General features: G+C 59.2%; 1 protein-coding gene across 5 annotated transcripts in view; it reads right to left on the bottom strand.

Moving 5' to 3' along the window:
* SEPTIN9 (septin 9) overlaps nucleotides 1-27,376 on the bottom strand; it is a 129,365-nt gene that overhangs the window by 27,216 nt on the left and 74,773 nt on the right. Inside the window, exon 1 of one of the 5 annotated variants that reach the window (XM_032429451.1) lies at nucleotides 8,054-8,549. The exons of 2 other annotated variants lie outside the window; for them this stretch is intronic. In XM_032429451.1, the coding sequence (XP_032285342.1) occupies nucleotides 8,054-8,507 (454 nt within the window). In that variant the 5' untranslated portion in view covers nucleotides 8,508-8,549. Of the gene's footprint in view, nucleotides 1-7,213; nucleotides 7,331-7,591; nucleotides 7,713-8,053; nucleotides 8,550-27,376 lie in introns of those variants that run through there. 2 more of the 5 variants (XM_032429452.1, XM_032429453.1) reach the window with 2 other exon arrangements.

Raw genomic sequence — 27,376 nt, 5'->3', positions numbered from 1 at the left:
GAGGACTCACCGTTAATCTCAGAAAAAAGGGCCCTCGGTGGCCCAGGCTGGAGCCTGCAAGTCAGAGTGGACTAGGAGCGGGGCCCTTTAATACAGAAGGAGGCCCTAAGCCTCACCCTGAAGAGAGGGGACAGTGGGAATAAGCATGCAGCAATCAGCAACCACAGAGGGTGCACTCGGCTCACCCCAGGTCTCTGGGCAGGAGGGACAAGGGAAAATCCACGCAGCATCCCCTCCCGGACGTGGGACCACTGGTACCAGAACCAGCTGTGCAGCAGCAGGACCCAGAAACCCCCCTCCCCCCCGGGGAGAGAGAGGGACACACACACACACACACACACACACACACACACACACACGGCAGGTGCTCCGGGTCGGGCGGAGGAAGTGACTGCAGGAGCCCCCCTCCCCCCCGGGGAGAGAGACACACACACACACACACACAAACACACACACACACACACGCGCGCGCGCGCACACACACACACACACACGCGGCAGGTGCTCAGTCTTCTGCCTGCCGCGGGCCGGGTCGGGCGGAGGAAGTGACTGCAGGAGCCAGCAGCTGCTGGGGGCGGCCCCCGGATTTCCTGAGCCATCTCTGGCAGCACCCACCCCAAATCTGTTAGAAGCCCCAGGCTTCTCCGTCCCCCAGCCCAAACCCTAAGGATGCTGCTGGAGGATCCTCCGTGAAAACAAGTCAGAGAGAATTCACCGAAGCCCCACTTGTACAGGGCGGCACAGGCCCCAGAGGGAGAGGGGCCTCCGGTGGCTCAAGGTTTCATTCTAACTTTAGTACTGAGTCTCCCAGTGCCCCGTGGTGTTAATTAGCTCTTTACTCCCCAGCTGTCCTTGGAGAGCCCCGCGGTGAGGGGGCAGCCCAGAGCAGCACACACGGAGGGGCTTCCCTCACCCCCAACCCACCCAGCAAACCCTGGGACCCTCCAAGAACCAGCCTCCCAGCCCTGACTCAGTCTCCCCCACAGCCCCGTGAACTAGCAGCAGACGGGAGTTTCTGCTCTTACATCGGAGGCAGAAAGTGAGGTGCAGACAGAAGCCCCTGGCTCATCCTCCCACGGCCCACGACGGGCCCGGCCCCAGCTGCACCCCAGGAGCCGGCAGCGTGAGGTTCTAGCAGGCCAGGCCTGGGTCTCAGGCCCAGAAGTATTTCTGCACCTTACTGTTGAGCGGTGTCCAAGACGCACTGCTGGGTGAGTGTATAAGGAAGTGACAAAGACAGAGGTAGCTATTGGCACCCACGCAAGGTCCCAGGAGCCTCGGGGAGACAGACCAGGCGCTCCGGTTCCACTATGAGCCCTGGAGGAGGCTGGGGAGGCAGCCAAGACCTTTGGAAGGATGGCAAAGGTCAGCTGAGGAACCTGTGCCAGGCGAGCAGGAAGCAGGCATCTGCGGAGCGGTGCTGTGTGGAGGGTGCTCACGGAGGTTGGGCGGCCTGAGGAGCAGCACAGGGGACTGGCCCCACCGTGGAGGCTGCCACCTGCACCTGGACAGGCGGGCACCACGCCACCGAGCCCTTCCTCTGCCCCTCCTGTCCTGCTTCTCTGGCTGCCCCGATTCTCAGCTGCTCTCCTCTGTGTCTTGGGGGAAATTCCAGGGAGCCCAGGGGGAGCACCCCAACACTCCTGGGCCCTGAAGCCTTTGCTGAGGCCCCACCATAAACAAGCTGCCTTCCTGGGGACACCCGTGGGTCCTAGGGCATCTCATCTTAGGGCTGGTGTGTACCTACCACCTAACTGGATTGGAAGCTTCTGGAAGGCCCGCCTCATGTGTTCCCCTACCTGCTCGGCCCAGGGCTGCCACGTGGTTAGAACTCATGACAGCAGCAGCCGCAGGCTACCATACATTTCCGTGTCCAGGCCCACACGTTCTCTGTTTTATGTCCGTTCATCCTCAGGCCGACCACATAAAATGGTAACTGCCATCACGCCTTCTGGATGCCAGACGGTGGCTCAGAGGCGGCGAATCACGTGTGTAAGGCCACAGGGTCATCCAGAGGTGCACAGGGGGCTGGGCAGGTCACTGGCCCCACGTGGGAAACTGCCTCCTTGGAACATCCATCCCCTCACTGAATTTGGGGAGCGGGCAGCCAGGCCATCTCCCAGCGAGTGAGCAGAATGACCGAGCACATGAGGGGTCGGTCAGGAGCCTCAGGAAACATTGACCCGGTCCTTAGGGGGCCGGCCTACGCCTAGTTAGCGGAGGTGGACACCCAGTTAGCCCCCGTCTCCGCCAAAGACGAGGGTCTTCCGGCCACCTCACTCCATCCTACTCTTCCCTCGTCTGCTGCAGCCAAACCGGGCTCCCCACTGTTCCCCAACTTCCCACCTCCCACCTGGAGTCACCGCCTCCTTCGCTGGAACAGCAGGCCTCACCCAGGGGGCTGCGTTCTCTTGGATCTGGCCTCCAAGGGTCCTTAGCCCGCTGGGGCCCTAAGCGGGGGGCTAGGAGGGGCTCACACTAAACCTGAGTAGGGGACGCATGGGAAGGGGGTCCCGGCTCCACTGCCACAATTTGGCCTCAGCAGGCAAGTCGCTGAACCCATGGGGCCGAGCGACCTGCTTCCCAGGCCTTACGAGGTGGGGAGAATGGGTTTGCGCCATGAGCTGTAACATCCCTGGTGTGCGGGAAGACTGACCGGGAGGCGCCCGCACAGTCCTCGCTGGTCACCGTTCGGCTGCACGGTCCCCTCCCGCAGAGGAGATGGCATGAAGCAGCCCCCGGCCGGCCAGGTGGGCTCCGGTGGGCTCCCGTGGGCTCCGGGGAGAAGAGGCTGCAGGAGGGCCGGGAAGAGGCACCTGCATCCAGAGCAAACCAGCCTTGGGGCGGGGTGGCTCCAGGGATCAGCTTAAAGCTCATTTCTTCTGTAATAAATAAACTCATTCCTATTAAGTGACCTTACTTATTGTCTTGGAAGAAACTTTCTCACCCACCTAAAAACGCTTTGGGGATGACTTCACTGTTTTGCCTCAGTTTCCAGGTAGGGAACCAGGCAGCCTCGTTACTTCAACTCCCCAGGATGAAGACTGAGGGCCCCGGGCACCAGGCCCAGAGCAGACTGTGGGCAGCAGGACGGCGCCGGCCGCAGGGACCGGCCCCAGCAGACCGCCAGCCGTGCTCCGGAGCGACGGGTCCCAGCCCTGCATCAGCAGAGCGTGTGGTCTGCAAAACGACCACAGCCTCCCTCCACTCCGTGGTCGTCGTCCGCAGGGCTAGGCCAGCGCAGGTGAGTGAGGCCAAGAGGCAGAGAATTCCTGGCAGGACACGAGGCCCCGCCACGGATGTGCCACCTCCCTCCACTGCTCCGCCGAGCTGCCCACCTGTGGCCCTCTAGCCACAACCAGCAGCCATTCCCCTCCGACTCAGTGGGGCCGCTGTCGCTAGCTTTAGTCTTCGGAGCCCACAGCGGACAGCCAGCGATGGGCGGGCGGCATGGATCCTTTCCTTGGTCCCCTACTTCCCCGGAACCGGGGCACGGAGCAGGGCCAGGGTCATCTGGTCCAGTCCCCTGCCCCGGGGAGAATGCATTCAGATCCTGAAGAAAACACTCCAAGAAGAGCCTGTGTTAAAGACAGCAGGACCCAAGGCTGCCCTCGTTAAGGCTCTCGAGCTAGTTGTACAGAAACCACAGAGTATTTGGACAGAAGATGAAAAGCTGGAGTCACACACCACGCCGACCAGAGTGCATTCATTCAAACATGAACTGAGCAAGCTCCTGTGAGGTCCGGGACCCGGAGACCGAGATCGATGAAACGCCATCTCTACGCAAGTCCACAGTCTAGCGAAAGACAGGACACAAACATCCCCACCCGATTTGGGGGGCGGGGGTCCTCCACGCAGGAGGGTGAATTCACCATCCTGCTCTGGGCTAGGAAAATCTTATCTGCTGTCGGAGGCCTGGTGACAGGCACCTAGAACTGGGCCTGGGAAGCAGGGGGAGGTCTGTGCACATTCCACCGGGGACAGCAGCAAGGGCACTCTTCCGATGACCATCCAGATGACCAGGCATTCGGTGCCTGGCACTCACAGGGCAGGGCCGGGGCTGGCAGGCCTCTGGGGGCACAGCAAGGAGCTCCAGAGCAGCACGAGAGAGCCTCCTTCCCCAAGGCCAAGTGGGGGTCAGTGTCGGTGACTCCCCCCAACCCAGAGCTGGGGTTCCAAGTACAGCCTTGGGTGCTCAGGAGCCAACATCTCAGAGGCTGTCCCCTCACCCCCAGCTTCAGGAGAGGGACAAGAAATTTGGGGGTGCTTCTGCCATGATCCAGCTACTGAACCCAAACCAAAACGTTGAGAACTCAATCGAGGTTGGAACAGCCAGGACGAGGGGAGCGAGCTGACAGGTTCGCCCTCACCTTGCAGACCCTCTGCGCGAGGCTGCTGCCCCCAAACCAAGGCCCAGGCCCTCCTCGCAGAAACCAGCTCCCAAGGGCTGAGCAGTTAACTCTGCTCTGATGGTGGGAATGGCCCGCCCAGACGGCAAGTGGCAGCTCAGACCCCTGCACAAAGTCAGAATCAGAACTTGGAACCCCTGGGCCTCGCAGGCCTGTTCTTCTGCCCCTCAGGCCTGGAGGCCTGGTGCTTCCCAGAGGTGGTAACAGAAAGAGATGAGGGGAGCACCTGGACCCCACTCCCTCACCCACAGCCCAGGGCCGAGCCACAACGGGCGAGATGTTGCCACCCACCCCTCCACCAACCGTGGAACAAGGCTCCCAATGAGCCCGCTGGGAGGTTGGCGGGCTGGAGGGCCTATAATTAGTCGTGGGCCTCCCCTGCCTTCCCGCCTGCTCCTCCAAGATCAGGCCCCCCTTCGCAGCTAATTGCACGGCCCACCACCCTCAGGAGCGGTCCTGGGCAGGCCTCGTAAGACTCCACCGAGCTCCTGAGAACAGGCCCCTACCTGTCCAAGGAACCAGGCTGACGCTCAATAAACAAATCAAAGCTTGTCAATGGAAGGCAGGAGTCTGGGAATGGAGTCTCGGCCAAGGGCTGTGATTTGTGCTGGAACCATCTTCCCCAAGAGCCCGGCTGTGGGGAGTAGGGAGCAGGGCTCTCCCGAGATCACGGGCCCTGAAATAAAGTCATTCTTCCTGTGCACTTGGCCAAGAAGAGTAGGAGGGCGCCCAGAACCCGCGGGTGGTACGGAAAAGCCGGCCCAAGAGTTCATGGCACAGGGGGCATGGGATAATGGAAGCTCGGCCAGTCAACCAACAGCTTCCTAAGAAAGCACGGAGATCTCTGACAACACAGGAAGCTGGGCACGGCTGGAGGCTGCTGGGGGCGCTCTCTTAAGGATGGGGTCTTCCCCTCTGTCAATGCCCCTAGGGAATGCTTCTGTCCTATCTGACAATGACAAGGGCAGCTCAGGGAGTGACATAACAGGAAGTGGGGAGGGTCTGTGGCCAGAGAGGTGGGGACGGGGGAGGGAAGTCAGCCCAAAGACTCTGGTCGCCCAAGCGGATACAGGGCTTCTGGGGTGAAAGCCCCTGCGAACCCCGTGCTCCAGGCTTGGGGCAGTGGGCCAGGCACTCAGGGAATGACCCCACGGGCCCCAACCAGGCCTGTCTTTGGCTTGGGTGGGTGGGGCCTTGTGACTGCCTCCTCCCCATCAAGAAGGGTGCCATCTCCTGGGTCCAAAGTGCCCCACACAGAGCAGGCCCCTCCCCACACACCGGCGACCCGGCCGTCATCCCTGACGCTGTGCCAGCCACATGGAGCAGTCTGGCGGAAATACACACACACACCAGTGAACACAACAGTGTTGCAGGGGCCACAACACGGAAATGATCGGGGACCGTGGGGATGCCTGGGAGGGGTCAGCCGCGGAAGAGGTCTCCTTCCGCAGTCACACCTTGGCCCAAAGGTCACCCAAAGGAGAGAAGCAAGAACCCTGCCCTGTCAAAGAGGTCTCAAGCAGACACTGGCCCTCCGGCCCCAAATGGTTAAACAAACTCATTCTTCTTCCTATTTCCTGAAAAGGGGCCCCCTGGGTTGCCACGGGGAGCCAGCCAAAGAGAAATGACATTTATGTAAACACCCATGGAGGCAAAGCAACATGAATGAAGTGGGAAACCCACGTGTAAATTATAAGGGAATCTAAGGGATTATATGAGAATGGGGGCTTTTTCTCCCTTGTCCCCGAACAGGATTTTCCATGAGGGATCCAAACCAAATTCCTACTGGGGTCCTGTCCCTACAGCCAGAAACCCACTGACTGGACGGCACATTTTTCTCCAGGAAAGGAGTTTCAAACTGCTCTTTGGTGAGGAGAGATGCTCCCCCAAACCTCTGACAAAAGCCCGGCAGATTTCCTGGCAGAGAGGAAACGGAGGGGGACCAGGATGGAGGGATCCTGGGCGGGTGGGGGCATGTGGGATGAAGTTTCAGGAGCAAATGGCATTGGCTCTGAAGCACCTCGGCCCTCCCAGCATTGGCGCACGCGTGATGCGCTGGGCCGGCCGTGGGATTTGAGTCTGGGGGTTTTCCCAGAGTCTCAGCTGGAAGGCCCTTTCGATGGCAGGTCCCCATGGAGCTGCGTCCTCGCCCCTGCTCCTTGACACGGAGCGGCGGACCGTCCCACTCCTCCGGCACGGCGCACGCATTCCGGTCCCTGCCCGCTCCGGGAACAAGCCGCACCTCCCCACAGCTCCCCGGAACCCAGAGACGAGCTGCAGCCGACTCCCCGGCGCACAATACCACGTCGGATCCCGCATTTCTAGCGTCTGCTGAACCCCATCTCCAGCCCGGCCTCTGGGCCGCCGGCCCCAACGGCTGACAATCGGTGCGGAACGGTTTTAAGAGGCACGGCGGCCAATCCGAGTCCCCCCCCCCCCCGCCCGGCCTCCTAGAAGTCAGGGAAGCCCCTTGCGAAAGGGAAACAGGCTCCAAGAAACTCCCCGCCGAGGAGGACCTAACCACTCAGCCTAGCTGGCCAAATATTTACAAAGAGATAGCTGTGGCCGCACAAAGCCCTTTTCTTCTGCTCCGCGGCCGAAAATCTGGGCCCCGCGTGGAGACCGAGCTCCCGCCGCCCCTCTCCCGGGGACCCGGGGGGTGGGGGGGGCCGGGGGTCGCCCCGGGGAGGCGCCGTTCCCGGCCCCGCCGCCGCGCCCTCGGAGGGCCACCGGGCGGCCGCACCACCTGAGGGCCCCCGCCACCGGTGCGAGGCTGCAAGGAACAAAGGGAGCGGAGGACTCACCCCAGCAGCTGAGTCGGGCTGCGCCGGCCGCCGGCAGAGAGCGCGGCCCGCCCACCAGGTCACATGGCTCCGAGCCGAGCAGAGGATCAAAGGGGCTTTGTGGCCGCGGAACAAGGAGCCTCCCAGAGCGCGGGCAGAGGTAGGAGGGACCGCCTGAGAACGGAGGCTCGGGGGCAGGGCGAGGGGAGTGGAGGGGAGGCCGCGGAGGAGACCAGGGGCGCCCGGCTGAAGGCCTGAAACCAACCGGGGTGTGCAGGGTGCATCCCGGGCATGAGAAACGCCAAGCTCCCCAGCCGGCTTCAGAGTCACCCCCAAAAGGAAAGCGCCCCGGGCCCCGGGAAAGAGCTCCGGGAAGGAGAGAGGGAAGGAGGCTCTCACCTGGACGCCCGGTCCAACCGCCCTGGCCAGAAGTCAGTGCACCAGCAAAGCCTCCAGTCCCCTCCCCCCAGACTGTCCTCCTGCCTGGGTGAGGCGGGACGGGAGTGCAGGCCGGTGCCGGGAATCTGGCGCTGCCCGGGGGCGCCCTCTCTCCCTGCCGCCCCGCCCAGCACTCCCCCCTCTGCCAGGTGAGCCCCAAGTGGGCCCTGACCCCGGCCAGCTCAGATGACACGCCCAGCCCAGCGGGCAGGCCGCCCCCCCGGGTCGGCAGACCTCCCCAGGAAAGCCGTGAAGAACCAAAGCCGGGGTTGTCCCGGAGTCCGGGCATCGGGGGCCGGAGCACAGCCAGCCCTGTGTGCCGTCCACTGCCTAAGGCTACTGTGGCGGAAACACCCCCAAGGGAGAAGCAGCAGAAGGGGGACTGGGGTAAGGGCTAGGGAGGTGGGGGTGGCGCCAGCTCACCCTGAGCTCCTTCTTCTTCCAGGAGCCTAAGGACTCCGATTCGGGCGGCAGCTCCTACAGCCCTCAGGGCCCCGGGCGATGAGTCACCCTCCCTGCAGACCCCGGTGATGTGCTGGGACCCTGAGGGGGATGGGCTAGGTGGTCCCCAGAGGGAGGAGCTTGGGAGCCACGCTGTTTGGGGCTGGGCCTGGGCGCTGGGATCTGCCAGACCCATCCTGTGCCACGACCTCTGACCCCGATGAGCCACGCCCAGGCACAGGCGTGGCCAAGCAGCCCCAGGCCTACTCCCGACTAGGAGAGAGCTCCCGCTGGTTTTGGGAATTTGCAGAGGCCGGGAGCGAGGAAGTTCAAGTGCAAAGGAGCCCTGAGTGACACCTGAGCAGGCCGTCCTAGGGCCCTCCAGCCTCCCACGCCCTGGAGGAGGAACTCTGGCCCAGGCCCCGCTCCGAGGCATGCTCTCCTTCCCCTTGCCCACACCCCCCCCATGGCCGGTGGGTGAGGCCCCAAGCACCCACCCCACTGGCCACACTGGCAGACTGACCACGTCCAGTTGGTGCACCTTCCAGTTCCTCAGAAGCCAGCTCTCCCTAGTAGCAGCCGCTGGCGGGGCCAGCCTGGCCACTCCGCACTCCAGAGGCCAATTTCCTCCCCGCGGCCTCCCAAGTCTCCCGGTTTGCCATAATGGCCTCGGGGGGCTGCCCTCCTGCTCCCTTCCCCACCCTACACAGAGTGTAGGGTCTCTGGGCCCCCGGGCCAAACACAGGGAGCGTCAGGGGAGGGACTGGGCGTCCAGAGTCCTTGTTCCCATCCCAGTGGGAGGGAGGACGGTGAGGGCCTCAGAGACACACACCAGAATGAAGGCCCCCCTCACTCAAATCAGCCTTGGTTCATTACCCAACCCTGTGGGACCTGACCTTCCCCACCTGTGAAATGGACATGATCACCTCTAGTCACAAGAACTAAGACAAGACATGACGGACATGACGTCCGGAAGGAGGAAGACTGGCCACTCAAAATCGACGCTTCTCTTTCCTCCAAGAAGGTGGTTTCCTAGGACAGGGAATAGGGAGGGCCGAGCCCCTCCAGCCACCCGCTGCCCAACCTGCTGGGCCCTTGTCGCTGGGCCCTGAAGGACAGCTCCAACAACCATCACCAAACGACACCAGGAGGGACTCCTGTCACACCGGGTGTCAAGGCTGACACGGAACCTTGGAGATGCCATCTCCACTCTACACCTGTCCTGTGGACAGGGCCCTTCCTTCCCAGCGCTCCCCTTGGAACCTCCTTCCCTGCCTCTCACCTAGCCTTGTCCCCCAGGGCCCACCACCCCTTCCTGGGCACCACGTGGGCAACCGCCAGCTCCCCGGGGCCACTCCCTGCGCTACCTTCCTCCTCTCCCTACACCCCTGCGGACCACTGGCCCTGGAGGTGGCCTGGGTGCTTTCCACACGTTCCCTGCTCACCGCCCTCCGGATGGGGGTCTCCAAGGGCACAGGAGAGGGAATCCCTGCGCCTGACAAGACCCCCAGCCCGGGGGGGCGCTTTTCCAACGCAGAAGCCCTTCCCCCACTCTGGGGCCTGCTCAGAGTTCTCGACCGCTCAGCACACACAGCGTCTAGAGGAACAGCCTGAAGCCCGCACAGCCGCCCACCGAATCCCCCAGCAGAAACAGAAGGCCCAAGGCACCAGAAGCACACCACATTTTCAAGTTTCCAGTGGCCACATTTATAAGAAGAAACAGGTGACATTTAATATATTTTACTTAATACAGCCAAAATATTATCAACTCAACATGTCATCCGTATAAAAACTTGTTTTTTTTTATTTTTAAATTTTTTTTTAAAAGAATCTATTGTAGGGAGAAAGAGAGAGAGAGAGACAGAGCATAAGCAGGGGGAGCAGCAGAGGGAGAGGGAGAAGCGGACTTCCCGCCGAGCAGGGAGCCCAACATGGGGGCTCGATCCCAGGACCCCGGGATCACGACCTGAGCCGAAGGCAGACACTTCATCGACGGCGCCCTGAAACTCTTTAGATATTTTACGTTCTTTTTTCTTGCTGTACTAAGTCTTTGAAATTCAGTGTGCATCGTACATTCACGGCACCTCCCGATTTGGACTAGGCACGTTTCTTTTTTTCTCCTTTTTAAGGTTTTATTTATTTAATTTCTGCACCCCCTGTGGGGCTCGAACTCACGACCCCGAAATCAAGGGTCGCACGCTCTTCCAAGGGAGCCCGCCGGGCACCGCTGGTCGCGGCACGTTTTAAGCGGTCGTTGGCTGCCGTGGCTGCCATGCTGGGCGCAGCTGTCCAGGTGTTCCCGACTGCACCCTGGGGGTACACCAGGTCCTTGGCGAGCTGTTTATTCAGACCACAATGTTTCAGCGCTATGCTTCGTTCTCAGCGGTGGATGCACAGCCACAGTTGGGGTGCCACAGGATACAGCTCCATGGAACCCCCAGGAGCATCTCCTATATGGCTGAGGCCACTGATCCCTACATCACAGCGTCCCCCTTCTGGGATGTGCTGGGGACATTTCTCCCAGATTCTACTATCAGAAAGAGCAGAACTTCTCCAGAGAAGTTACTTTGCTAGATTTGTGCTAAGCATCAGTGAGACCACCACCCGTTTCTGGGGTTCTCTATCCTATCTGGTTCACAGGTGCTCAGGCCGGGGCGAACTCCTGACTCGAAGGCAGCCAGCCACAGGCTGACCAGCGACCCGACCTCACGCCTGGCTCGAACAGGTGATGAGCTGGGCCGCTGGAGTTCCGCCCCCCTCACCCCCAGCAGCCCAGACCAAGGAGCCCTTCTGGTCGAGGGTCCAGAAGCTTGAGGTCATGTAGACTTCAGGGCTGGGAAGTTGTCTGGGGCCATTTGCAAAGGGAGAGAGGGCAGAGTAGGGGGGAAGCGTAGGCGGAGACCCCAAGAAAGGAGCAAGGGAGAAGGGAGCGTGGGCTGGCTGAGCTCTTGCAAACCCTGCCCTTTCTGAGCCCGGGCATTCCACACGCCGACTTCCTTGTGCCTTACGTCCTTCCAATAACCAGCTCGTCCTGCCTCTGTTTACTGACTTCAAAGTCACACACAGCCACACTGATTAGAAAAGAGTCTATAAAGACAGAAAGCAGATTGGGGGTTGCCAAGACCGGGGTGGGAGGGGGGGTGAGAACTGACCGCTTAATAGACATGGGGTTTCCTTTTGAGGGGATGGGAATGTTCTGGAACTAGATCATGGTAATGTTGCCCAACCCTGTGAATGTGCTAAGTGCTATTAACGGTAAATTTCATGTTCTGGGTATTTGATACCATAAAAAATATATTTATAAGAAAAAGAATCTAATGCATCCTTTCTTCTCTTGAGCTGGTTTGTCGTGTTGTTTCCTACCTGGAGACCACAAGGGCCCCAAGACAAAGCGTGCTGGGGGAGATGGAGCAACACCCCCTGCCTGGAGCCTGGGAAGGTCCCCTGATACGGCAGGAGGAACTCGAGATGCAGAGACCATCCTGCGGTGTCCAGGGTCCCTATCTCGTCACAGGTGTCCTGTGGGAAAGTTGAAGACTACAGAGAAGGTGACCACATGACGATGGGGGCAGGGACTGGGGTGCCGTGGCCACAAGCCAAGGACCGCTGGCAGCCACCAGAAGCTGGAGGAGGCACAAGGACAGATTCTCCCTTGGGGCCTCCGGGAGGAACCAGCCCTGCCCACACCTTGCCATACCCCAGTGACCCTGACCCCAGACCCGGGGCTTCTAGAACTGTAGGAAAGTAGGCTTTTCTGTTGCGTGAGGCCCCGGTAATTTGTGGTACTCTTGTCACAGCGGCCCCAGGACCCTTACACAGCCCTGCAATCCTGACCTGACCCAGAGTAAGGTAGGAGCTTCCTCCTACAAATGTGGAAAGAAACACTCAGAGCTAGAAGGAAACTTGCTCTAGGCCAAGGCAGCCCAGAAGCAGGAACAGGATCCCTCCCAGCCCTTTGGAGGGGGGTCTAGGTCGGATTTTCCAAGGCTGTCACTTCTGGGAAACTCTGGCCCCTTTGCTGGACACCAGGCTGCCGTGTGGGGGAGGGGAGAGGGTGCTATGCTGTCCCTGCCTGACAAGGAGGCCTGCCGTGGGCCATTTCCACCTGCTTGTGAGCAGCACCCACTGCCCTTCCTGGGGGACCCCCACCAGAATGGTCATCAGGGAGGTGGCAGCCCTGGTCAGCTGTCCTCCAGCAGGGTCCTACTCTGAAAGCTGCAGGGGGGCAGTTGGGGCAGGCTCCCACCTCCAAATGGGCCAGTTGGGAGAAAAGCACAGTCTGGCGGTGTCACCCACCCCGCCATGCAGGGACGCCCACGTGATGCCCAGGACCCACCCTCTGGCCCACAGCAGCAGCAGAAGGGAAAGGAAGTGGTCACATGGCATCCTCCCTCTCCTCCCCCTCTCACACACATTCAGGCACGCACGCCCCAGTGCCCAGGCCCCCCACTTTCTCCTACCAAGCCCGAAGCCTGGTTGTAAACACGACACTCAGCCCTCCCACGACCTCTTTTCCAACCCACCCTGCGCAAACTCCCATGGGATGCAGCAGATACTTGCCATCAAAGGCCAAGAAAAAACACCCTTCCCTTTGCTCTGCAGGCGGGTCGCTGGGCTGGCCTGCACACAAGGGCAGAGGAAGCCGGCGGGTCAGCAGTGTGGGGCGCCGCTGATGTGGGCAGCCAGCAGGTGCAGCCACACACCCCCCGGGCGGGGGAGCCCGCACACGGCCCTGCTGTCCCTGGGGGGACTCCCAACGGCCCCAGAGTGAGGGCTCAGGCAAGCCTGGGGGGCGGGGACCTGCAAAGTCTCTTGCCACAGAGCAATGCTTAGCGGGCTGGTGGTTCAGTCATATCTGGTTGACATCTTTCTTCGGGTTCCTTTGCAACTTGACCGAGGACAACAGTCAGGCTGCTCCTAATCTCAAAAACAAGCCCCCTCCTTGGGCCCAGCGACGTGCTCCAACCGCTGATGTTCTCTCCACCTCTTAACAGTTGGTCTGCACTGTGGTTCTGTCCTCCCACCACCTGCTCGCGTCTTAACCTCTGCTGTCTGGCGTCTGCCCATCTCACTATTAAAACCGCTCTCTTGAGAAAACACTCAGCGCCAACATCCAGCTCCACCAGGCTGGCCTGGGCCACCATGTGACACAGATGAACCGCCCCTCCTTCTGGAAAGGCGCTGCTCGGGGCACTATCCTCTCCTTGTCCCACAGCACACGAGGGTCTCCTCTCTGTCCCCAGAGTCACCCCAGAGACGGCCTGCCCAGCTCAGCCACCTCTCAAAGCACACTGTCTTCTCCAGGGCTTGCAGTCTCCCAAACCCCTAAAATCCCCACCCCTGTTAAAAGTCACCGCCTCCAGGGAGCCCTCCAGACGCCCTCCCTCAAACATGACCACCCTTCTGTGTTTCCGGAGTCACACCCTGATCTGGAGCACTTGCCAGAGGGACTTACTCACCCCCTCCTGGTCTCCTAGGCAGCAGATACGGGTTTGTGGAGCACCGAGGCAGGAAGGCCCCATTTCCTCCTTTCTAAGAAGTGTGGGCCTCCCACCTCCACTGTCAGGTTCCCTCTTCCCCTCCAGGGCACCTTAATACACATTTCTTTCTCCTCTTCAAGAGCTATCATGTCAACAGGGTGTCTTAGAAATTATGTGATGATATCTTAACTTTAGAAAATCGTGCTCCTCCTCGGCAGCCAGCTCTGTTCTCCCGCGGGCGTGATGGCCACTCAGGAGGATCACTTCCGGGCACACTTCCAACCGCACCCACCCCCCCCCCCCCCCCCCCCCCCCGGGACCCCCGGGCCCCCGGGGGGGGAGCTCCCCGCTGACACCCAGCCACAGAACAACCCCCAAACCCTGCGCGGATTTCAAAGACTGTTTCATAAACACCGAGGTGTCTCCTGCGTGCTCTCTCCGGGGTGTCAGGAGGGAGGACCGCCAGGTGGGGGCGCTCCAGGTTGGCTTTAGGTGCGGTGCGGAGGCCTCGCCCTCGCTTCACGGAAACAAGGACCAAAACCAAAAGTCCAGCAGCTAAGATGGTGGGATTCTGAGTCAAACACAGGACTTGGTAGTTAGAGGGGGGCCCAAGGCTCTGACAGCCCGGGTGTTTGGCTTCTGGAAACAGGTTCTCAATCCTAGCAGCACATTACTATTCTACTGGGGAACTCCCAAGAAATACAGAGGCCTGGGCCCCACCCTGGCCATTCTGATTTCACTAATCCAGGGGTTGGTATTTTTTGAAAACTTCTTAGGGAACTCTACCGTGTATTGCATTCCGGGTTGAAAAGCACCTTGTGGGGGCACCTGGGTGGCTCAGTCGATGAAGAGTCTGCCTTTGGCTCAGGGTCCTGGGATCCGACCCCACATACGGCTCCCTGCTGAGCAGGGAGCCTGCTTCTCCTTCTCCCTCTCCCTCTGCCCCTCCCCTGGCTTGTGCTCTCTCTCTCTCTCCCTCTCTCAAATAAAATCTTAAAAAAAAAACACCGTGTGGGATTGATAGATACATACACACGTCTGGGATCTGACGAGATCCCGGGATCTATGGCAAGAGCATTCTGAGCCAAATGTACACAAGAGGAACGCATGGGATGAGTGGGGTGCTGGGGGGGGGGAATCAAAAGCTCCTTCAACTGTCCAGAAAAGGCCATTCAATGGGCAAGGCTCAGGCTTTTCATTAAGTGTCTCCAGGCTGCCCGCTGCCCGCTGCCTGGCTGGGACTTGGAAAAGAACAAGAAAAAAGGAGACCTAGGAAGGGGTCCAGAGTACATCACTGTGGCATAAAAGTGATTTTGAGAAGCCATTTGAGCTCCTGAAATCTCTTATCTGTCTAAAAGCAGAACTTCCCAGAAGGACTCCATTGTCATCAATCCCCTGCTCTGGGCAACCAGGCAAGACTGACTTTATCACAGATGAGAAGTCTTCACACCACACCTAAACAGACACTCACAAAACTATCTACCTCCCATCTATTCTCCTAAGGGCCACTTATCTTTCCAAAACGTCATTTGTTTTCCAGTAAGTGCTCTTCTCCCCCTCCCATGATACCATATAAGCTTCAAGTTCTAACTGCGCCTTTGAGTCACATTTTTCTGTAAACTCCCATATGTATATGATTAAAGCTGTCTTTTCTCTCACTACTATGGCTCTTGACAGTTTAATTTGGAGGGGGGGCTCCTGCCAGTTTAATTTACAGACCCCCAAGTCCTGAACCTAAGAGGACAGAGGAAAAGTTTTTTCCTTGCCAGCACCCACAAAACAAAAACAAAAACCGCCCCTCTCTTCACTGCAGATGCACCCTTTCCCCACCCACAGCCAACAATTCAGACCCCTGTTTCTGAAAGCAGGAAAATTTGTCCTGTAGGATGCTCCCATCCTGAAAGGTTTCCACAGATATATCCATCAACTGCTACCCTCCACAGTGCCTCTTTCGATGTTCACAAGTATTTATCAGCATGCTAAATATTATATTCTATAGAGTTCTTTTTTTAAGCTTAAACTCTTTATTTCTTAAACTTGTTGGATGGGGGAACCACTTTGCCTCTTTAATACCTATTAATGGTCCCAGAGAGAACAGAGTTTGGGAAACACTGGTTTAGACTTCTCAGCCTGTCAGCACTCTGCTCTGGTTCCAGACCAGACATCAGATTGGTCCAGACTCTCTGGACACAAGCTGGGGTGGGAGCAGAGATCATGAGCCCCACAGGTAGGACGGCTTACCCGAGGCCACCACAGATCTTGGAATAATCTTTTTAAATCCAAATTCCGAAGTTACCAGAGAACACAAGAACGTATCATGGCAGCATTGTGTATAAAGGCAAAAACTGAAAACAACCCAGTGTCCATCAAGGAGAGAACAGAAAACCCTGGTATATCCACCCACCGATGACCCTTCGGCAGTGAAAACGCACAGACCAGAACTATAGACACGAGGGCAGATGACCTCAATTTCCAAACATAGAAAGATACAAAAGGATGCTTATCCATAATATGCCCCAGTTATGCAACGTGCAAAACAACACCATGCACGACTGAGAGAAACACAGCAACACAGCAAAAGTTCTAAGGCCCACGTGGGAAGGATGAGCGTGAGCACAGGATGTGGGCGCGTCTGGTGGGAGGAAGGAAACAGGGCTGGTTAATGAGGTTGCTCAGGCTGGACAGAGACACGCAGGTGTTCACTGTCCGGGACGGTGCAGCTTTATTAAAAACTAAATCGGAGGGCGCCTGGGTGGCTCAGTTGGTTGAGCGACTGCCTTCGGCTCAGGTCATGATCCTGGAGTCCCGGGATCGAGTCCCGCGTCGGGCTCCCTGCTCGGCGGGGAGTCTGCTTCTCCCTCTGACCCTCCCCCCTCTCATGTACACTCTCTCTCTCTCTCATTCTCGCTCTCTCAAATAAATGAATAAATTTTTAAAAAACAAAAAAACAAAAAAAAACTAAATCGGAGTCCCCGGGGAATAACAAGGCGTGAGCTTTTCTGTGACTAACTGGCTAAAGGCATAATAACCTCCCTGAGCCTCAGTTTACTCACCTGTAAATCAAGGCAACAAACCCATCTGCTAGTCAGCTGCTTGCAAGGAGCCTGCTCAAACTTCCTGCCCTCCCTGATGGGGTTCTGGGCAGGATGATAATAAGCTTACAACCCCAAAGGGCTTCGAAAACCACACGAAGCTCCTAACGAAGCTCCTAACCAGGAGCGGGGAGCCAGCGACTCTGGGCCTGTTTTTGTGACCTGGCAGAAAACACCCCAGCCAAAGGAAACCTTGTTTTTTCCTCCGGGGCAGAGGCCTCGGTCTCAGGCCTGAGGTCTGCCGGCTGCTCAGGCTATCTGACATGAGGCTTCTCTCAGCCCCAGACCCACTTTTACTGGGGGGCCCCTGAAGCCCCTCATCCCTTTAGCACAGACACCGTGCAGATGAAACCACCATCCGCGTCAACGGAGAAGCTTGTCTGAACTGGGCCCGAGCCGGCCCTGCTCTTCCCTCTCTCCTGGCAGAACCAGGAGCTCAGGAAACTCGAGGCTGTGAAGCTGCCGGAACATCATCTCCAGCTGTTTATTCAGAGAGGGGACGCTGACCCTCCCGGGCTCACTCCATAAGCCCCGGCCCCTAGTGCCAGACCCTCCCTGTCCAGAGGAGCCTATGGTCTCAGGCAACCACCCCACTTCGCATTCCATCCCCTACCACTTAGCAGCTGAGGGACTCTGGGCAAATTTCTAAACCTCTTGGAAGCGTTTTCCCATATGCCAAAAGGGGGAAGGGGCTCTCCCCTCCCCGGGAGCGGAGAACGAGAAGGCAAGAAGAGGCGGACCGTGCACAGACCAGCGCCGTGCCTGCCCCCAAGCCAGTGCTCCAGAGCGATGCCCGCCCACCTCTTCCCGGCACCGGCGCAGGCGAGGGGCCGGGACCAGCATGCAGCAAGCAGGCATCTGCCAGCCTCAGGATGCACGGCGCTCTGAGCGGGAAGTGACAACAGGAATAAGCCGAAACTGTTGGTGGACGGACAGGCTGTGAGCATCTGTGCTTTAAAACCCTAATGGTGCACCCACAGGATCTTCTGGGGAATTTCTCTTTTAAAAGTACATTTAAAAGGGCGCCTGGGTGGCTCAGTTGGTTAAGCGACTGCCTTCGGCTCAGGTCATGATCCTGGAGTCCCTGGATCGAGTCCCGCATCGGGCTCCCTGCTCAGCTTCTCCCTCTGACCCTCCCCCCTCTCATGTGCTCTCTCTCATATAAATAAATAAAATCTTTAAAAAAAAAAAAGTACATTTAAAAAAGAAAAAGATATAAATCCACAATAATCAATGAAAGAAGGCAAAATAAATTAAAAAAATAAAAGTATGCTGTCTAGTACATTAGGTAAGTTCAAAACCAGGCAAAATTCTTTGGGGGGACGGAACATTTCTGTCCCCCGACTACGGCGGAGAGTACATGAATCCATGTACGTGATAAAAGTTCGTGGAACCAAACGCCAAAACAACAAAGCGCCATAAAGCTGGTGAAGCTTAGTGAGGCCTGCAGCTGAGTTCATACTGGACCACCGTCATTTCCTGGCTTTGATAACGAACCAAATCCTGTAACATGTCATGGGGAGGATGCTGTGCTGGGTAAAGGGCACAGGAACTCTCTCCTGTGACTTTTGCGATGTCTTGTGAGTCTAAGACTATTTCAAAATAAAGTTTTAAAAAGTACATCAGAAATGTAATACGCCGTGAACACTGACCATGATATACAAGTTAGAAACGGGGTACAGGACACTTCATTCCTTCCGTCTCTTCGTGCGGTGCGTCTGCACGGTGTCCGGAGCACAGGCTCGGTTCTGGGTGAGGGGACCCTGGCAGCTCAGAAAGTGATGGTTTCATGGCCATAAGGAAGAGCCTAACTCTTGCAAGCTGCTGGCCTTGGGGTGCCGATGGGTAAAGGCAGGGGTAGAAAACCCACTCACCAAGGTCTCCGGGAGCCCTGGGCAGCCTGGAGGCCCCTGCAGGAGGTAGGGGGCAGCAGCAGTCTGCAGAGGAGCCCCCCATGCCCATGCAGGGCATCTGGCCCTTCCCCACCTTCAGCCAGGCCCCAGCCCTCAAGCCAGGGCATGCTCTGGTCCCTGGGGCTGCCAGGGCTGCAGGGCCGAGACAAGCGGCCGATGCAGGGCTCGGGTCACCTGGGGGCTGCGGGGAAGGGAGCAGAGACTGCAGGGGTTGTTCTCCCAGCTCCCCCGGGCCCATCCAGTTTGCTCCCTGAAGTCCACTAACCGTCCACCATGGAAGAAAGTGCTTGAGGGGATGAGCTGAAAATCTGGCTTGAACTCCCTGTGTGCCCCTGACCCTGGCACTGAACTTCCCTGGGCCTCCCTTTCCTCACTTGCAAACCAGGCAGATGAACCCCAGAGTCTCTTCCAGCTACAGAATTCTCAGAAAAAAAAAAAAAAAAGCCACAAGAATGAGGCGGGCGAGCCGGCTCACACCCTTGCCTTCACTTGTGAAAAGGGGAGTCAGTTTCTCGACTGGACTCTTTCCTGCCCTGCCTGGGGGAGCCTTCCTGCGGACTCCGGAGCAGGCAGAGGCTGGGGGAGCCCAGCGTCTTCCAGGGCTCGGGACACATAGAGAATTCCCCCGGAATTTTTCCAGAAGAAGATCACCACTTCCTGACTGTATCAGCTTTCCGTCGCTGCTATAACAAACTGCCACAAACTTAGTGACCTACAACACAAATTTGTCATCTTACAACATTCTGCTTCTCTGGGCCCCTCTGACTTCCTCCTCTGTAGGGAGTGGGGCCACAGGATTCCACGAATCGCACCCGCGGAGGGCGGTTCTGGAACCCAGTGGCAGCCCCTGCCTAAGAGACACTTGGGGACATTCTTTAGGCTCTGTCCCACATGGTGGCACCCTGGCCTTCTCCCTGGTGTCCTCCCGGAGCCCGGCCGGTCAGCCCACCCTGTGGGGGCGTCAGCACATTTCAGCTGCTTCCAGGACCAGGGCGGCGGCCGGGAAGCGGCTTTTGCCCACGCCCGCCCCAGCCTCCGTGAGAGAGGCCAGGGCAGCAAAACAGGAGGCCGTAGGTGGCAGGGGCCAACGAGGCCAGGCCATTCTCTCCAGCAGAGGCCAGCCGGGCACGTGACTCCAGCCCGAGGTTCTCAGGGGAAGGGCGAGCCGGGCACAGGGAAACGGGGGCCCCCGGGGGTGGGGGCTCAGCTGCGGGGGATGGGCAGGGGCTCTTGCCCGACAGCGCCCCCCCCCCCCCCCCATGGCTCTGGCCCAGGGCCTCCCCGCCCCCGTCCCCTCTCAGGGGAGAAAGTGAGGCTCCTTGCATTGCCAAATTCCAGTAATGAATCCCACATTCATTCCACCCTCTGCTTATTGGAAGCTCTCCCTCCACCTTCTGGGCGCGCTCTGAACAGCCGGCCTGCAGAAATCGGTGGAATTTAAATATGCAGGGTGGCTGGGGTGCCTGTTCTCACTGCATCCCCCACCCACCCCTTCCTCTGAAGAGGCCTCTTTCCCTGGGAAAAGCTGCAGCAGGAGCGATCATTAACTCTTTCCTGCCCGCCAACTTCCTGCAGGCCCCCGGCCCCTCCCACCGCGCTGGGAACCAGGGACGCACAGCAGAGGCCCCGCCAGCCGGTCCCCGCACCCTCGTGCACAAAAACACGCACAGTCGAGGCTGAGAGAACACCCCATCGGCTGGTACAGCGCTCGCTTTCCTGCGGCCAGGCCTCCAGGCTCTCGCCCCTGCCCGGGGTAAGCCGTGCGCGGGTTCTGCAGGGAGATGGGGAGCCCCGTAAAGGTTCCCGCCCCACCAATTACGCAAAGGCAGGGCTCCAATGCCAATGTATGCAGATTCCTGCAGCGCTGCTCCCCCGCAAACTCCCGCGGCTCGTCACACGCACACACACCTGTGCTGAAGGCAAGCCGCTGACCGAAGGCGGGGAAGGGAGGCGAGACCCAACAACGGCGAGTAACTGTGGTCATCAGCCCAAAGGGTGTCTGTGTCCCTCCAACGCCCCATCTTGGACTGACCTCTTTCCGGAATGACGTGTGGGAGACTGGGCTGCACTGACCGGTGACCCCTGGCACCTCCAGCCCCACTCCAAGGACGGGCCATCCCACCTCCGGACAGGCCCTGTTCGGTGGCCTGGGAGACAGGATTCCAGCTCTGCCACGAGCCTGCTGTGTGACCCCGGCCGAGTCACTGCCCCTCTCTTGGCCTCAGGTTCTCCACCGAAACAAGAGAGAGCTAAGTCAGAGGTCCAAGGAGCTATGTCACTGGTTAGGGACAGGGGCTCTGGAGTCAGGCTTCTTGAATTCAAACCTTCTCTCTGTCACACTCACCAGCTGTGTGGCCTTGGGCACGTTACCTAACCTCTCTGTGCCTTGAGTTCCTCATCTGTGAAATGGGATGACTTCCCAGTGTGGTTGATCAGATTAAAGGAGATAGACCAGGTAAAGCGCCCTAAGGCCATGCAGAGTCCACAGGAAGCCCTGGTTACCATGAACGGACACCAACACCATGTCACGATCTTTGGGGGCCTTGGCAGCTCGAGGCCCCAGTTGACAGATGGTGCTACCCTCCTTACTTCTCTCTCCTCTGGTGACAGTAGCTGAGATGCTGGAGCTCAGCCTTTGTTCCCAGCGACCAACCATCCCCTGAATTAGTAGCCCCAGAGGCCCCAGGCCACCACCCTCGGTCCGCATTTGAGAAAGGTGTACAATCACCTCATCTTCTTCAAAACCATGCTTCTTCCTCCCTCCTCCAAACAAGCCTTAGCTTCGTGTGCGAGAGAGAACACCAACCGTCCAGGCTGGGGTGGGGGAGTCCAGGAATACCCCAGACTCAAGGCTTCAAGGAACCAGGGGCTTTGCGGGGCTTCCGGTGCTTCCAGTACCCCCGCACTGCCTGGGGCTGCCCGCACCCCCGCCCGCACACCGCTCCCAGGCAGGGGAAGGGCAGGGCCCCAGCCACGCAGCCCGCACAGGCTGCAGCTGGTGCCAAAGCCTGAGCTGGTCTCGCAACCCCACTGTGTGGCCCTGTTCTAGGGAACCAAAGAGGAGCTGCCCGGAGAGGCGGAAGGAGCCCTGCCTGCCCCAGCGAGTGCTGGGGACCTGGCCTGGGAACCCCAAGCTGAGGGGCCTTCCCCAAGTGGAAAAGTGAGAAACTCAGACACAGAACAGCATCGATTCGGTGTTCTACTGCACCAAAACCTACACGCACAGGCAAAATGTCTGCTTTCTGAAGGCCAGAAGATGGGGAGGGAGCCCCCCAACCCGGGGTCGGGGGAGGCCCCACACAAGCTCTGCTCTCGTCCACTGAGCTGCGGGCGGAAGGACTTAATTAGTACCATACGCGCTGTGCTGAGAGTGAGTGGAGAGCCGGAGGGAGGGGGCAGGAAAGGAAACCTACCAACGAAGAACATGAAGGGTGGGAGGGGGACCAGGAAAGAGCAGCGTGCACTCCCAGCCAAACCTGCAGAGGAGCAGCCGGGCCCCCCCCCGACCCCCCCTGCAGATTTTCCCCCAGCATTTGTATCTACAGCCGGTCCCCGGGACAGCTGGATCCGGCTTGGAGGTCAGGCTCCAGCTCAGCCAACCCTCTCCGGCCCCAAGAAAGCCGGCCCGGTCAGTGCCTCGGGCCACAGCTGCTGTTTGTCCAGTGTGGACCGGGGGTGGGGCCCGCAGCAAGGTCCCCCTGGGCTGGCAGAACCGGGTCCTGCCTCACTGGCTCACACCGACTGCCCTGCTTGCCTGGTCGGGAAGGGCTGGCCCCGAGGTGCCCCGACTCCACGCGGACACCAACCAGAGTCAAGGCTCTTCCCTGCTCCCTCTGCTAAAGGAGGGTCTCTCATTCAACTCCCTCTTTCCCAGCCAACCCTAATTTGGTTCAGGGGCTCGCCCTCCTCTCTGTTCAGCCTTATGCTACAGGGCAGGAGCCACGGCGTCTTAGCCGAAGGCCAGGGGCTGGACCAGCCGAGAGCAACACCACACCCGAGCACAGCTGAGCGGAGCATCCTCTGGAGCATCCCAGAGCTGCCCGGTTTCTGGACTTCCCACTTCATGCTAAAGTACATTCTCCGGCCATTCTGCGTTGGGGTTTCTGTTACACAGCCCCCAAAGCACTCTGCTGGCACAGCTGAGAACACAGTGGGCCCACGAGGTGAGGGAGGGAGGACCCTCCACATCAGAGCAGGGACCACGTAAACTTGGAGAATCAAGACCCCCAGCGTCAGACGCACCCCCACCCACCCCACCCACCCCACGAGTGTCCGCGAGAGGGACTCCAGGGCAGCCCACCTCCCCCTGCAGAACAGTGACTGTGCTCTGGGCAGGGACTCCCAGTCACTGTTCCTGCAGCCACTACAGTCCCTCCTTGATGGCTCCCAGAAAAAGCATTCCATCTACGGTCGTCAGTGTCCCGAGATCCAAGAATATTCTCAGGACAGCAACTATGAGAAGAGCAAAGACTGAGTAAGAGCTTATGCATTGCAGGCACCGTTCCCAGAGCTTCACACGCATCCCCCTCGGGTCCTCACAGCAACCCGACTGGAGCCTTCCTGTGGCTCTCCTCCTTTAACATATTAGGAAACGGGGGACAGAGGGGCTCAGCAACTTGTCCCAGGTCACACAGCAAGAGGGGGTTGGAGCTGGCCCCGTTCCCGCTGAGGAGGGGGTGGCGGGGCAGCCGGAGCCAGTCCCTGCAATCCTCGTGTTCTCGGAAACCCCAGGATCGACCCCCAGTCCTCAGCTCCATGCCTGGCACCTCAAAAGGTGAATGAATGGATGAATGAAGGAGAGCCTGACAGTGGACAATGGAGGTGGGCAACAGGGATGAGGACAGAACACAGCCAGACATCACGGACCACGATGGCAGAGCTACTCGAAGCCCTCTGCTTGGATGGACACATCCGTTTCTCACCGAGGTCTCCTGAGTGAGTGTTTCTATAAGCCCATTTTACAGATGGGAACCAAGTACCTTGGCCAAGGTCGTGCTGCCAGGAAGGTCGTGCAGACCAGCACACTCCCGCCCACACCACTCACAGATAATCCCACAGAATAAAAAGAGGAAGCATCCAAGGGGGCCCAGCACTGGTCTGCCACCCCCAGCCAGGGTCCCCCCTGTGCTGAAAGCTCCCCAGCCTGTTTCCAAGTTCCCCCGGCCCCAAGATGGTCCTTTGACTTGCCATGCCCTCCTACAGCAAGTGGGCCCAGTCTTTACAAGGCCAGACACGGGCAGAATGAGGAAAATCCCCCCGGGAGGGGGCACTCTCATATGTGGCGGAAAGCAGTGTCCAATCCCACTTCTGTTTTGTTTTTGTTTTGTTTTTTATTTTAAATGTCATCTGTGTTAAGTATACGTGTAGAAAAACAGCCTGGAAGAAAACGCCAACAGCGCTTATTTCTGCAGGACGCAATTATTAGCGATCGTATTCTCTACAGCTTTCTAATTTTTCTTTGTCGTGAGTTGGCATAATTTTTAAAACACAAAAAACAAGGGTTGTTTTCAATCAGGAAGACAGATGCTTCTTAGCTTCTCAGCAGCCCCTACGTCGGCACGCTGGCACCGCCGGCCAAGCAGACGGAATGTTCCAAAGAGCTGTCCGCCAGGCCCCGGGCCGGGGCTTCCCTGGATGGCTCCGAGGGGCCTGGTCCCCTTGCCTCCACGTGCAGAGCTGGGTCTAGGACCCACCGATGGAACGCGTGGTGGGCGTGCCACAGGCCCTGCCACGAGGTCACTTCCCGCTGGGCCGCAGGGAGGATGTGGGTTCAATTGGAGTTTGTATCAACACAGCTCTGCTCCGTCCCCAGCCTGGGGAGGACCCCCCCCCACCCCGCCCGGCAGGACAACCCCAGGAAAAATGTTAGCAGGGAGGGAAGCCACGGCGGGCGGGATGGGCGAGATCGAGATCCGGGCGAGATCGGAGAGACTTCCCAGGGACAGATTTATCAAAACTGCTGCGTCCGCTCCTCTCCAGGGACCCGAGACCTCCACTGCCCCCTACTGCCCAGCCACGACTCAGGGAGGAAGATGGGCTGGCGTGCCCAGGGAGGCTGCAGGCTCCCGTCTCCAAAAACCTCACTGCCCCCCATTCCTCTGTGACGAAATGAGGCCGCCCAGGACTGGACACCCACTTCCCAGGTGGGCGAGTGGGTCTGCCTGCACAGCACACCCCACAGACCCCAGGGCTGTCCCCATGCAGAGGAGACCATGGCCACCAGCAACACCCGGAAGCACCCGCCCTCAAGCCCATTCTCGGGATCTGATGACTGCGGTGCGGGACGGTGGGCGGTCGGGGCGGGTGGGGGGGGTCCATCCCCTATGCTAGTGAGCCTCCTGCTCAAGGCCAGCACGGGACCACCTCTGGTGGGCTAGCCCCGGCAAGGCACAGCACAGTCTGAGTGGCAAGCCTGGGGAGGCAAGCTGCAAGGCATGGTGGGAAGAAGGGCCGGCACATTCAGACCTGCCCCGTGCGTGGCACCAGGTCGGCCCTGGGCAGGTGCCGGGACGTCTGAGGCTCACTTTCCTCCTGCAGAATGGGGGACTGGCATTTATGTGACGGGGCAAAGCCCAGCTCCGAGGTAGGTGGGTGGCTCCACCAGCCAGCGCCACCAGACCATCCACAGCTCCGCAGGCAAACCCAACAGAACCGCTGCCTGAAGCCCGGCCCCAAGGCTGCCCCGTCTGCTGTGCGGCCCTGAGTTCCATCAGCTCTCAGGGGCCCTGGAATGACTTCCCTGCCCACCAGGCGCTGGCACAAAGGAGGTGCCGAAGCGAGTGAATCCCCCAGCTGGAAAGCACACCCTCCCTCGGCTGACCCCCACGGTCCTCCCTCCTGTGCTGAGGCTTCCAGCATTCTCCCCTCCAGCACTGCTATTTGCAGTCTGAGCTCTTGCTGTGTGACGGGTCAGTGCCCTAACCTCTCTGGGCTGCACCTTCAAAATGAAGACATGGCAACACTGGCCTACTCCAAAAAGTCACCGAGGGGTCGCCTGCACAGCTAATGTCAACCAAGCCCGTGACACAGGCCAGCATTCCTGGAAATCTCGTGGAGCTGTCCCCACCTGCCTTAGGGGTCGGGACTATTAGTTCTCCTTTTCCCGGGGAAGGAAGCCAGACAATTCTGGAAAGCACCTGAGGTCACCTGGTTTGCAAGTGGGCGCACGTAGCTCAGAGCCCACACTTCTGCCTACTAGGTCCATCTCCCCCAAAGAGAGGCACAGGTGACAGTTATGTTTTGTCACGGCCCAGCCCATTGGGTCACTGGGTCAGCCAGGCCGGCGGGGCCACCCTGCCCGAGCTCCAAGGCGAGGTCAGCCCTCATACCTTGTTTCATTGCCAGTGTCCCACCCTGGCCATGCAAAGGCCCTGGGGTCAGAGGTCCAGCATAATCCCTGGTACTTGCTGTGTGACTAAAGACCAGTGACTCAGCCCCTCTGTGCCTCCTGGGTTGCTGCGAAGGCTACAGGAGAGGCATGGAGAGCTCTGAGCCCAGTGGCCGCCGTGCCAGAAAGGCTGGGTATCTGGCAGCCAGCCGTGGGGTAGTGATGACAGCGGTGACAATGAACAGATCAAACCAAAATGGCGGACGAGCCCAGGGACGGGGTGCTGGTCAGACAAACCCATGCTGCTCCGGACGCTCTGACATGATGAGCAGAGCTCCAGGAGCAACCGGGGCAGGGCCTGGGTGTTGTCCAGGCCCCCTGTCCAGCCTGCGCCCCTGGCCTCCCCATGTTCTGGCGCTGACTGTCCCATGGGGTGTGATGGGCTCCAGTGGGTCTCCTGCCAGGACCAGGACAGAGGCAGGCAGGCACAGAGTGGGGTCGCCCCACCCGAGGCAGATGCCGCCAATCGAGAGCAGACGTTTTTCCTCGTGGCCTCAGAATCCTCAACACAGTGCTTCAAGCGGCCATGACCGCGGGGCTGAAGCCAGCCCTATGCCCGAGGCACATTCACCGTGCTAGGCCAAGAGCTAGAGCCAGCCCGGGCGGGGAGATGGGAGAGCCCTTGACTCAGTGGACCAGAGCCCCAGGCCCTTCTGTCCCTTGTCCTCCTGTCCATCCGCCCACCCATGCTGGACTGGTCCCCTAGAAACACCTCCACTTGCCCTAATGCTTGGTGGGCTTAGAGCTGCCCATCCTCTGATTTGGCTCCACTGGACACTGAGCTGCACCCACCGGTGTCATTCCCACCTCGGGCCTCTGCTCGGGCTCCAACACACGGGTATCTAACTCCTACTCGGCACCGGCCACTGGCAATCCACTTCACAGCAGTCTTCGCTGCTCGCAGCCGTCTGCTGAGGTCTGACAATGCCCCTTTGCCTTCTACCCTAATCTCTGCACCAGACAAACCTTTCACTTTCCAAGGCCCACCACACACCACTTCCTCCAGGAAGTCTTCCACAATTGCTCCAGCTGGAGGGAACCTCTTCTCCTGTGCTCCCCTACTGCTCAGTGCTCAACAGGCTCAACTGAGCACGGATGACATGCCAGTTCTGGGGACACAAGCCAGTTTCTCCTGCCCTCGTGGAGTTTGTACTCCGTGTGGACATAAGTGATGAGACACACGTGCGCACCCATTCACACTCGCAGCAAGTGACCCACTTCCGTGAGAGAGCTGCCTTAGCTGAGGTGACAGGGGACGCACCTTTCAGGTGGTGGCATTTAGGCAAGGACCCAAATGAGGCAGCCAGGAGAAGAATCAGAAAAAGATGGCCCAGGAAGGAACAGGCAGGGTGAAGGCTCTCAGCTGAGACAAGGCTTTGTGTCCCAGGGGCAGCCAGGGCCAGGCCAGAGGGCAGGACACCAATGATTGGGGG

The sequence above is a fragment of the Phoca vitulina genome, unplaced genomic scaffold, assembly GCF_004348235.1.
Source record: "Phoca vitulina isolate PV1807 unplaced genomic scaffold, GSC_HSeal_1.0 scaffold41, whole genome shotgun sequence".
Taxonomy (NCBI): domain Eukaryota; kingdom Metazoa; phylum Chordata; class Mammalia; order Carnivora; family Phocidae; genus Phoca; species Phoca vitulina.
This window is presented reverse-complemented; position numbering and strand designations above follow the sequence as displayed.